The sequence below is a fragment of the Gymnogyps californianus genome, chromosome 5, assembly GCF_018139145.2.
Source record: "Gymnogyps californianus isolate 813 chromosome 5, ASM1813914v2, whole genome shotgun sequence".
In the NCBI taxonomy this organism is placed as follows: Eukaryota; Metazoa; Chordata; class Aves; order Accipitriformes; family Cathartidae; genus Gymnogyps; species Gymnogyps californianus.
In genome coordinates this window covers 9855847-9868579 of record NC_059475.1, presented here as the reverse complement: position 1 = coordinate 9868579, position 12733 = coordinate 9855847, and the positions used below count along the sequence as shown (strand labels likewise).

General features: G+C 41.3%; 1 protein-coding gene across 1 annotated transcript in view; it reads right to left on the bottom strand.

The window, feature by feature from the left end:
• Positions 1-9865, bottom strand: part of SPON1 (spondin 1) — a 206466-nt gene extending 196601 nt beyond the window's left edge. Inside the window, exons 1-2 of the mRNA XM_050897080.1 lie at positions 9536-9865; positions 2640-2746 (exon numbers count right to left, since the gene is read on the bottom strand). Of these exons, the coding sequence (XP_050753037.1) occupies positions 2640-2746; positions 9536-9758 (330 nt within the window). The 5' untranslated portion in view covers positions 9759-9865. The remainder of the gene's footprint in view (positions 1-2639; positions 2747-9535) is intronic.
• Between the last annotated feature and the right edge of the window lie 2868 nt (positions 9866-12733).

Here is a 12733-nt window from a genome sequence, read left to right as displayed (position 1 = left end):
TGATTAATGAAGATTGACCGTACCTGCTGACTTGCAGAGTCAGACAAGAGTAAATGAGCCATGAGGAGGTTGTAAAAGGCAGAGCAAAGCCCCTGCAGGGCCAGCTCATGGCAGTCGCTTACTGCACGTTCATCCGTTGCAATGGGCTGCAGCACTCAATCTGCTGCAGCGTGACTGTGACCACTGAAAACAATGTTTTTCCAGCCTGAGTGTACCATGTCCATACGAGCCACTGAGATGTTAGTCCTTATTTAACACCTTGCTGTTCTAGCACATGCCCCTCTACAGTACTTTGAGGCATTACACCTGTTGATCAGTTTAACACTGAATAGCTGTGCAAAACAGAAGCCACAGCCCCAATGGGATCTTGACCTGAGTACAGAGTGTGGATTCAGGTTTTCCCCATGAAAGACACTGCAACCCATACTTCATGATTTGAAAGTGGCGCTGACAGGCTTGAAAATATGGTGTTTTACAGTCTCTGAGGCATGGGAGGAAAGCGTATGTCTTATTTGGTCAACTTTCATTTCTTTCTATTCTGGTTATACTGCAAAGTCTTGCTAATATGAATGAAGCACTTTGCTTCATGCAGTGCATTCATGCGCTTTGTTTTGACTATTATTTGAACAGTATATATGTCTCCTCACGGAGGCAGAGGCTTACACCAGTAGTTCAGAAGTAGCATTTAGTCTCTTGCCACTATTAAGTAATTTTCAGAGTTCTGTTCCACTAGGTAATTCATTGAATAACATATTCTCCATCTGAGCACAGGAAATATGTAACTGCAAGTGGCATGCAAGTTATTATACACACAGTTTTTTCTTATTCTGCTGTTTAGACACCATTAGGATCTTCACATTATAATAAAAACACCGTGCAAACACTTGAACTAAACATCTTTTTTCCTCCTCTAGTTACTAGCACCTAGCCATGATACAAGAGACACAGGTATTTATCGCTATAGGCATTCATTGGATACTTAAATAAGAGTCTTAAATCTGTACCAACACAGGCAGAACTGTCAGGCACTATCTGAATGAACCTCAGTTAATTGTGCTAATGTGAGATGAGCACAGTGAGTACTGTTTGTGCCACTGAAATACAAATTTATTTATGCATAAAATTTGAAACTCTCATCTGACAATTAGAATAGTGATTTCAGATTGCAATCCATACAGTAAAGCTAATTAAACAGTCTTCCCTTCACTGAGATCCATTGGGCTTTTTTTTGGTCTATATAGAATTTCCATTTGCATCCCACTCTGCTGACTTCAAAATTCCTCTGTATAGCAAAGGTTAGTGAGTTTCTCACTACATTATGGGTTAGACATACGCCTAGCCACAAAGGCAAAACTCAGGCCAAGTCTTTCCCATTAACCATAGCTATAGAGACATTAACAACTGAAATACAGAAGTAAATGGTGACAAGTTTCTTTTAAAATAGATGAAGCACTGCCATTTCTACTTCTTAACAGTAGCTGATGCTTCAATACTAGCTAGTTCTTAAAAAAAACCAACAAAACAACTGTCCATATTAAACAAATTTGTCCCAAATAATATTAGGAAATTGTTTCATTTTAAGGAAGATGGAGTTATTCAACATCAAATAAGTTCCTACTTATTCTAGATTTTTTTTTACAAAATGTATGAAAACCAGAAAGAGGCCTCTAGGCAAACTCAGTAGGAAAACAGGGCAAATAGATAGGGAGTTTGCGCATCATATTTGCTATATACAAAAAAAAGATGCTGCTTCAGGAAGAGATGCTAGGATTAAGTTGATTTCTGTCTCCTTGTAGATCGCTAAAATTAGAACTTTTGAGTATTTCCCTTGAAAATACAGAAAAGCTTCAAAGCAAGTGAAATCTTCTATCTATAAATCATCATTAAAATTAGTATCAATATTGTTATCCATCCTGTAAATTATAATCAATATCATTCAACAGTACTTCTAAGTTTGGAAAGTCAAATAGGCAACAATACCTCATCTGAGAATCAACAAAAAACAAACCTATATAATTTCTACCTACTTTCATAAATATGATGTGTATTCTTAATTTCCAGAATTCCTTTCATGCAATGTGATCTTGAAATAGCTGGAAATACTATTTTGTCAATCATCGCTCTGGATACTGATCCTTTTAATAATGATAAACAACATTTCATCCCACTGAATGTGTTCGTTAAGTAAAGTACTACTGAGCGTCAATAAAACAGCAGAATCTAATTTATGACTGATAAAACAGTCATTACAGCTGTGGCAAACACTTCTCAGATTCATAATCTACATCTGAATGGACAAAAATATCTAGGCAAAGAAATACAAAAAGCAAAATGTGAATAAAACAATTTTCATGTTCACTTTGGATAACAAATTCAGGTGTCCTAGGTTCTAGTTCAAATAACTGATGCTCATGTTTAAGTGTAAGAATGTGGGAAGGCGAGCTGAAGTCAAGGTAGAAAAGCCTTGACCGCTTGAAGAGGTTGTGTGTAATATAAAATATACTATGTTGTTCTCATGTCAACATCCACAAATACTTATGCTTACTTAAGCATTCTGCTGTGCATATAAAATCTCCCTTTGAGCCAAGCATACAGTAAGGAAGACTCCTAGAGGTACAGGTCAGAGAAAGTTCTCTCACCTGAAAAGTTCCTGCATGGTCTTCTTCTTTGTCACCTTCTTTTCCTTCCTTGAGAGCGATCAAAGTGAATCCTCGAAAGTAAGCAGGAGTGGCAGCAGAAAGTGTCACTGAGATATAATGAACAGAGAAATAATGAAAACATGATATTAATTGTGAATATTGCATATTCACTTGCATATAATTTCATAGTTCAACTAGAAAGCTGTGTGGTTTAAACTGGTATTAACAAAAGCTAGAGCACTAACAACATGAAGCAGAGCCAGCCAGAATACAAAATGTTCAATCCCAGTTTCCACATAAACTAAAAAACACTGGCATGATGTGAAATACCTCAGCTATTTTTATTTCCACACTTCCCCCCCCCACTTTTTTTTTTTTAAAGCAGATTGCTAATTGCTCAAATCCACAGGAGGGTTACTGTGGTGGTGGTGGTTTGGGGGCTGGGACACGTTTGGGGTTTTTTTCTTTGGGTTTTGTGTGGGTTTTTTTTTTTTTTTTTTAAATGTGAGGGAACATCTCCTGAATATTTGGCTTCAGCTTTTGTCCTGCTCTGAGCATAGACAACGATCTAGGCATTTTAGTACATAGAAAGTTTCTTTAACTGTAAAGCAAGATGACCCTATTGCCTGCTCCAGCTCAGCTACACTCACCACAGTACTCCAGCTGGTGGAGATGGCCGCTCTAAAACTGTCCTTCCTCTCCCTTAACCTCAGGGCAGAACAGGACACAAAGGTAAACTCATGGCTAAAGCTGACCTCTGAAGATTGTGCTGCCAGCTCTGATTGCCAAAGCATCCTACACATCAGCAAAACACCCTTCACACACCAGTCCTGACCCGGAAGGCATCACTGGATCCACCAGCAGAGAACAAATAACGTAATGCTGACTCATCTGATTTTACCATGCTCAGCATCAGGATTACATCCCTCATTTTCTGCTAGTGCAGGATACCTTTGTATGATTTTTCCATTTGCCATCATCAGTACCTAAGCACCATCCAGCGACATTTGAGTTACGTCAGCTGTGGCTCTTTTGAACACTATCAGAAAGATGGAATGAGGCAGAGCTTTGAGGCAGGACCTTTGGGGGAGTTTTAAAATTACTGAACCCTTTTCAACAACTTATAGGAACCTTTTTCTGAAACAGAGGTAAATTTTAGGGAAAAACTCTTTTTGAATTAAAGGAAAAGAGACAGCAAACTGGACTACTAATACTTTTAAGTAGCTTTTACTTTAAGCGTAACGCAGACAGTGTTGCTTGTAGTACACTATTGTCACACTCTCAAACCCTGACTGGCACAATAAAAACTGAAGACCACCCAGAGTTTTCATGAGCAAACTGCAACTACCAATGCTGCTTCATAGAAAAGTATTCACAAGAGACTCCCTCTCACACAAATAGGCTGTGAGGGGTTGAATCATGTTACTAAAAGTGACAGATTGCCCTTAAAAGATATGGATCTCAAAATATGCCCAGAGTTCATTTGGAACATATGGCGAGCTCTTTGATCTAGAAATTCAGTAGTAGAAAAATATAAAATAGGATATTTGAAGATTTTTAGCATTATGCAGCTGTATTTGGGTCTAAAAACCATAGTGTTTGTACAAATACGTAACTTTTCTGACTATGTGTGAAAAAAGAAGGATTAGAGAGATACACAAAAAGGTTAAAAATTGAAAGTGCCATGTTTAGACCTGTACACCTGCAAACACCTGTACAAATCTAGAGTAGTGATGGGCATAATAGCAAGTCCCCCAACTCTCAAGATTTTCAGCACACTTTTCATTCCATGGAACCTTATTATGAGATTAAACCTCATCATTTTGGGGGAGAAAGAAACTTTTGCTTTTTATATACAGGAACTGAGTAGTAGCATAATAGCATTAAAATATCTGATTACATTTCTAAGTATTGCTGCAATTCATTAATTCATTATCTGCCCGGTAATTAGTATTATTAGTCCAATTTTGCAAACTTTTGCAGCTCTATCTAAATGAAAGTCCACAGCCAGCCTCTCAGTTGCAGTAATTGAGAACAGCACTCTGCTGAACTCAACAAGGATGAACGCATTACACTTGCTTGAACACTGATTCTTAGAAAATAATTGCCATAAAGGTCTTTTATATGCAACAAATTTTTCCATATATTATATGTAATTCAAAACTCTGAATCACTGTGAGTAAAAGGTTACACCAGAAATACTTAAATAGTTATGCAAGCAAACAGAGAATCCAACTGTGAATTGACTCAGTTTTCATCATTTTCCTCACAAATTTACTGATCAAACCAAACAGTTTTCAAAATTCTAAACAAACACGTACCTGTAAAATAGAGGACATCTAAAATACTACAAAAGTCATCGGGGGGGAAAAAAAAAAAAAAAAAAAAAAGGAAGGTAATTCCAAAGCCTGACTCATAGTTTTTGAATGCCTGAGGTTAGCAATACTCATGCTGTGGTTGCACAGTCATTTTAACCCAGAATAAATCCATGCTTCCTCCAACATGAGTGATCCTGCCCTCCCCCACCCTGCACTGCTCGTACATCAGCCACATCCATGCAGCTGTGCTGTCAGCTGAACTAGGGAACACATCCAGCTGAAAAGTAAAACAAATCCAAAAACCCCAACCGGAGAGTTCAGCTGGGTCCAGTCCCTGAGCGGCTGCACTGTGCAGCCCCAGGAGCGCTTCTGCCAGTGGCGGGGACACCCGGATACAAGTGAGGGGCCAGGAGGATGATGACCCGCAGAAGCAGAGTGGACTCGTGTGGGATTTAAGTGTCTGTGGAACCTCAGCTTAAGGATACCAAGATGCCGTGTGCTTTGGTCAGCCCTGAGCTAGGCCAGAACAAACGTTAACACCTGAGCTGAAAAGATTTCTGTCCGTTCTCTGAACTGTCCAGTGTGCTAAGATAACATTGCAGTGCAAGGCTTTATTTGAAGCACTCCTAAATACAGAGTCTTGTTATGGGGATGGTTCTGTAGTCACTGGCTCTGGACTGATTGTTTCAGGACAGAAGGAGGCTTGCATTGCACAGGCAGCAGTGGGAAGCTGTCAGACTACATCTGGTTTTCACAAGAGATAGCGGCTCCTGGTTGCATAAGAGTTGAGAGGTCTCCTTCTTGGGCTCAACTCTGCCATTTTAAAGAACAGCTGAGTATTGCTCACACTGTGTTCACATTAATTCATTGAACAATATGAACTTCCTGTAAAGATCAGTTAAATCTCAGTGCAAGTCTCAAAGTTAAGGACTTTACTTTAAAGGGAAGATTACATATCAACAGTTACTTTTGTCTGTTTCCATCCCCTCCAGCAAATCTCTAACTACCTTACAAGTTGCACTTTGGCACACACCTTCAAGCACTCCTCTTTCCCCAGTGTCCCCAGCTAAAGGCGGGGTGATCAAAGCAATTGCTCCTTTGGTTTCAGGCAGGAAATCTGACTTTCCACATCCTACACTACAGCACATCCTGTGTTGTACATTGCACAAGTACCAACAAATACACTTTTACTATCTACTTTTATCCATAATTTGTGAAACGTGAGAATCGCTAAAATATTTACAGAATGAGGGTTTGTTTGTACAGAAAAGAGTGGTTGCCTGTTGGGGGGAAGAAAGAAATGGAAAGAAAAAGATTCAACATCCCTTAGAAGTCCCCAAACCAATGCAATGGAGCGTGTAACATTAAATGAGCTTTTCCTTGAAAACTGAGAAGCTGAGCAGACCTACAAGTGGAAATTCCATTAAAAATGGAAGCATCCTAAGGACTATGCTAGTCAAATAGTCAAATCTTCATTTTCTTCATCAGAACAACAATTTTGTGATATTAGAGAGGAAACTATCTCCATTGCATGTTAGCACATGAAATGGACATACTACTGCCTTTTTTCAGAAGCAATTTCATTTATATTTTTAATAGGATGAAACTTACCTCATTTTTCATGGAAATCACATGAAATCATTAATCTAACTCTACAGATCAATAAAGCTAGGACTGAGTACTTTCAAGGATCATTACCCCATAACACCATCTAAACTTAAGGCTCATTTGTGCCCTTTGAATGCAATGGGAACTCTGACCTTCAGTGGAAGCAAGAGCAGCTACATCAAGGTCTAAGTTAACCAGCAGGTAGGAGAGGACTTTGACCCCAGGATGGTGTGCCCACAAACCTGGTACTACGGGAAGACCTACCCAGCACATGCATTTGGCTGCCTGCTCCACAAGGGGAGAGGCAACAATATCACAGCCCGAAAGACCAGGCAGATAAAGGCCACTTGCAGGCTACAGCATCAGAAGTCCCAAATAAAATGGTAGAAATCAGTCATGTCACCTCCCCTGTGGGACACCACGGAGCCCATAGCCATTGTTGCTTTGTTAGACATGATGGAGGAAAGGAGGGTGACTCCTGAGCCCTGCTGCTACCTCACTTTTAATTTCTGAGACAGGAGAATGTGTCCTTATTTACTGCTGCCAGTGTTTGCAGACCAGAGGAGGTGCATACCCATTCAAATAGGTTATTCAGTGCTCCGGGCCATTTTCCTCTATCACAGCTCCAGAGGGGTGGAAAACCAAGGCTTCCATACACACAGATCCACCCAGGATTTCCCCTTAGGGTAAATAGATCCTGGTTGATCTAAAGGTGAATAACTGCAGGAAAGCCATAAAAATTTTCCCAAAGACAAATGGCAGCTGTGAACTGTGGTCTTCCGATTCCCACACTACAAGAGTGCTGCGATGTTTCCTCCAGTCATTGCAGCTTGAGGGTCTTACACGGATGTCACATCAACCAATGATCGAGAGAGTCACGAACATAAACGGATGCCTCTCTACCATCAATTTGGTGGAGTACGGCATTTGTATGTGCAGTTAATTCCTGTGTTATTCACCTTGCATAAATACTAGTTTATTCCAGGAGCCCACTAGGGAACGTGCCAAGGATCCAGATTGCATTAAATCAAACAGAGGCCATGGAAACAGGCACATTTGGCTCCAGCGAAACGGAGGTTGTGCAAATCTTCTGCTGTGTTGTACATCTAGTAATTTACAGATAAAAAAAGCCCCACAGACCTGCCATAATCCCTCATTTTTTTATCATTAGTTGGATTTGTCTACCCTTTGTATAAAACAGTAATAAAGTTCAGGTTGTACTGCAGAAATTCCTTTGAAAGAGAGCTCTTGAAACTTTCTGTAATGATGTTAGTTTTAACTATTGCCATAGATAATGTATATGTTACTGTAACATTTACTTACATTCTTCCAACCATTCAGAAAGTGTCCTTAAAGGACTACCTAGAAAAGCTTATGTGCCACTTGAATATATCATTCTTAAGTAACAAAAACTTAGGCACATATTTTGGTCTACATTTTAACTTTTTACTATTAGCTGTAATTTTCTCACTTCCAAGAACCTGTAATATACTAATTTTATTAATTGAGTTCCTAATGCCAAGACCTAATATCTCCAGAAAATTAGTTCTGCTAATTAATCTGGGAGTTTCTTTCCCCCTACATTTCCATGCAATACAAACTTCTTTGGTAGATGACTGAAAATATCCAATAATGCTTTTACAGAAGTAAATTCCAAAACTTTTTAAGAACATTCACATTTGTCACTGTCAAAGAACTTGACACTTATCTTTATCCTGCTTAGCAGACGTATCTAACTGACATGTAACATGAAATCTTTCAGACTCAGGTACTAATCCTAATGTCTGGAACAGTTAACCAATCTGTGGGAAATGTGCATTTCCTCACACTACATTAAAATAAATCATTTCTTGAGAAAAAAAATAATCAAAAATCATGCAAAGTTACAGGCTGATGCTCGAAACAGGTTAGTCACTGCTGCAGATGTATTTTCCAACCTTTAAGAGAACATGATGATTATGCTATGTGCACACTTTTTTCTCCTTATCTATACTAAGATTCCCATGTTCACGCAATGGGAAAACATTGCTCTTTACACTGAATCTAAAGAAGGTCAGGAGAAACACTTAGAAGAAACTGTCAAAATTTATAGGCATCACTTTGGAAAACAGAGTATATTAGTTATGGTACCTAAAAATGTCCAAATTCTTTCCAAAGTGCTTTCAAAATACAAAGTTAACTATACTCCACGAAGGTTTGTTTCCAAACGCATTATACGGTGAGGCAGGAAAAGTGACAAAAACTGCCTTTGCCTATTAATTCGAAAAATAGGCTGAAATGTGGTCTGGAAGTTAATTTCAAGGATTGTACGTGAAATGCTCAGCGAAGAACGAATGCCTCCATCTCTTATTTACAGTGGTCATTAGCACTGTCTCTGCCTCTTTCCTGTTTGAACCATCTGTTCATTTCCCCAGGAAAAAAAAGGGGGGTGGGATAAACATAAGTGGAAAATGTGGGAAGTTGGCAGCGTGCTGCATCACTGTTTGCCCATATGCTAACTCATTATATTAACATTCATATTTCAGGGCAAGAACAATTAGCTCCGAGTTTCCTCTCCTTCCTGCTGAATGTTAAAGCTTCTCCTATTTACTGTGTTATATTTAAAGGGATAGGAAGAAATCCTATAGAAGTAGGTAAACGGGGGAAGAGTGTGTTTTGTATCACATCAACTTGTGATCTTGTGCTAGCGCTGAGCCGGTAGAGAGGATTCATAAAAGAAAGGAAATTCCTCTTAATACTGAGTTAATGTTTGGGAGTAAAGTGATACTGTGAAATCCAACTCCCTCTCACTTGTCATGAAAGCATCCCCAATAAAGTAATGCGTGGGAGTATATTACCCTGTCTTAACCCACACAGTCACACACACACGCCAAAAGGGATACAGAGATGACAGGCAGAGACACGTTGTAGTTTCAGACACTTGTCCTGACCATTATCGTTAGTACGGGATGTAGAGGATGGGCAACTTACCCCGGTAACTGTTTCCAGGCTTGTAAAATTCTGGATCGCCCTCCACCCTGAGGCTAAATTCATTGTACCCTTCCCTCCTGGTGCCTTGGGCTCGCAGGATCCGACTGCAATATCCCTCGGATTTCGCGGCTTTCTCCAAGGTTTCGTCAGAAAAACCCTTCGCCACCAAGGGGAAAGTCAACGCCAGAAGCCGCAGGGCTAGAGGCTGCAGATGCGCTCCCATCCTCGGCGCTCCGCACAACTTTTTATCGTCGGGGCGGCGGCGGTGCCTGGGAGCCCGGCGGCGAGGGGTGCCGGGCCCGGGCGGCGGGCAGGGCAGCGCGGGCAGGGCGGGCAGCGCGGCCGCGGGCAGGGCGGCCTCGGTCAGCCCCAGCCGGCAGCGGCCCCCAGCATGAGGCTGCCAGGTCGGAGGGACCGGCTCGGCGGCTGCCGGGGAGAGGGAGGGGAAAAGCAGGGAGGCAGGAGAGGGGAGGGGAGGGGAGGGGAGAGGAGGGGAGAGAGGGAGGGAAGTCTGATCTTGCCCAGATCCCGAAGTGAAGTGCTGTTTTGTTTCAGAGCGTGTGATTAGCAGCTCGGCGATGTTTATTTAACCGAGCTGAATTCACAGGGTTTGGTGAAAGAGCGGAGCACGGGGGACGCTGCTGTCTCCTAGACACCCAGCGCAGCGGCGGGGAGAGCTGCTGCCGCTCGGGCTGAGCCCACAGACCTGAAATTAATCACACGCATTCCCGCCAAAGTCTATAGTTACTGTAGGGATAACAAGGCTCAAAGAATTTCCCGACACCCCCCCCCCCCACCCGCTTTCTCCAAACCAGCAGGCATGGTAAACATTATCAACTAAATCAGCACAGACGGACCAAGACAACTGCTTGCTCTCTGCACGCTTGACAAGCAAGAAGCATCTGCTGCAGCTTCTCGGGTGTAAGCATCTCGAGTACCACAGAAGAGAGAGATGCGGAGAGGTGGATGTGCCAGAAACAAGAGATTCCTTTCTACATCAACCTGCAACTGTGCAGATCAGAGATGCAGGCTATGCAAGTGTACATGCAAGCACACCACGTACACACGACAGCTGTGAACACAGTTCACCTAACTGAACATGGGAGGTCTGCTCTGACACTCAGAAAAATCCAAGCAGATGCAACCAGGAGAAAGCAAGGAGAGAGCAGGTCTCATTATTTCACCTTTATACAAGGCGCACTGAGGCGCAATGACACCAAATGACTTATCTAAATCCACAAAAGAAGTTTACAGCAGCAGGGAAGTAGTGAACTTAGACCCCTGGGGTCCCTAACTCCAGTGTTTTGATCCCCAAATGCTGCTCTTCTCTCCGTCCCTCCACCACTTTGTAACTGGAGGAGAAAGTCGGAAAGGTACGCCCTCCATCAGGACCTGAATACTTTCAGGATGCCAGATGTACAAGAGGGCACAAAATCCCTTCTAACCGCTTTCTCTGGGGCAAGACTGTAGCAGACTGATGAATACAACTGCATTTAAGCACAACTTCCAAGGAAGTACAGGAAAGAGCAAGCAGCTTGAAACCCTCCTGGTACCTACTAAGTTATTTGCTAGTATCAGATTTGCAAATTTTGGGGTTTCAAACTTACCTTTGGAAGTGGTTTCGCAACAACCTAGTGTTGTGTGCCAAATAAAGATGTTTCTTCAAGGTCTCTGTGAGGATGCTGAACCTTTTACTTCCTGGAAGGTTATTTGCCAAGAGCTTTGCTACTGTAAGCTTGTCTATATTTTAGTCTCTACGTTACATGTTTATAAAGAATGTAAACAGCACAACCTCAAAATATATGTTCAGTAAAGACAGTGTTAACTGTTGGATGAGATTTTAGCTTTTATTGCAAACTTGGAGTTATTAACAATGTCCATCTGTATACTTCTGAAGACATGGCAGTCAAAGCTTTTGTAACCACACTGAACGGTGGCATCCAATTCTTAAGCACATGCCCGCTTAGGCACCTGCAACAGTGGTCGTGGTACCATCTACATTGCTTCTGCCAGACCACTTGGAGAGCCAGGCTGATTGTTGAGACTTCCACTGCTGAGAAAAGGGTTCCACTATGGCAGGATAAATGGTCTTTCCAGCACAAGTTGCGTTTTCTGTTCCTCTCATCCTGCTGAATGAGGCAGAAAGAGCAATCCTGATTTTCCAGTGTAATCTGCCGGGTCATCTGCCTTCACTCAATCCGCTCCCTTCACTGTTCCCCTCCCATCCAACCTGCCAGTACAAAGGCAACTTGACCCATTGTCTTTAGGGTAACAATATTCAGTCTGCTTTTGCTACTGAAGCTTTGAGTTGGCTTGGTTATGCAGGATATTTATTTGCATGCTTCCGAAGACCCATGTTCATTTGGGTAATTAAGTGACTACAGTTCAGCAATGTCATAGACTCTTGGGTATCATTTGACCGCTGTGTTCACCTCATTCATTTTATAAGAATGAGGTTCACTTTATCCAGGTTCTTCAGTCAAATTTATCAGTGACGAAAAAGAAACCAATACACAACTGAAAATGACAACAGTAACCATATTTGTATAAGATGCCTGTGAATTTGCTTTGTTCTCCATACTTGACTTCTCATTTCTTTTGCTGAGATTGGTTGAAAAGCAATTACCTGACTGAAGCATTCATGATGGGAACCGCACACGCTTCTGCACAATCCTCCTTTGTTCTGAGCCAGAGTTCTGGGTTCTAACCCAACGCTCCTCCAAGGATTTCATATCAAGTCCATTTCATAATTTTTTTTGTTTTTATATGGTACCAAACTAATTAAAAGTTAACTAATTCATCAGCATCTATTGACTCTTTAAACTTACAATAGATTCTATATCCCTTCTTTTTTTATCCCTGAACTGGCGTGGCCTGTTACTTCTAGTGTCTTTTTTGTTTAAAAGCTAAAGTGTTGGAAAGTTTCCTAGAAAGGTATAATACAGTGTGTCTTGCTAAAAGTGAATGCTTCAACTTAGCAACTGATACAGATAAATTAACTTGCACTGCCTACAGCCATGAAATGAGTAATTTGTCGTAGAGACAGTTTAGAATATGGGCAATGTCATTAAGCATGGGCATCCTTGGGGTTTTCTATTTGTTCTACTAATTAGTGTGTGTTTGCCTAAAGCATCCAGCATGATGTATCAGTCAAAGATGCATGCAAACTGATGAATCCAACCATCCATGGCAAATTTA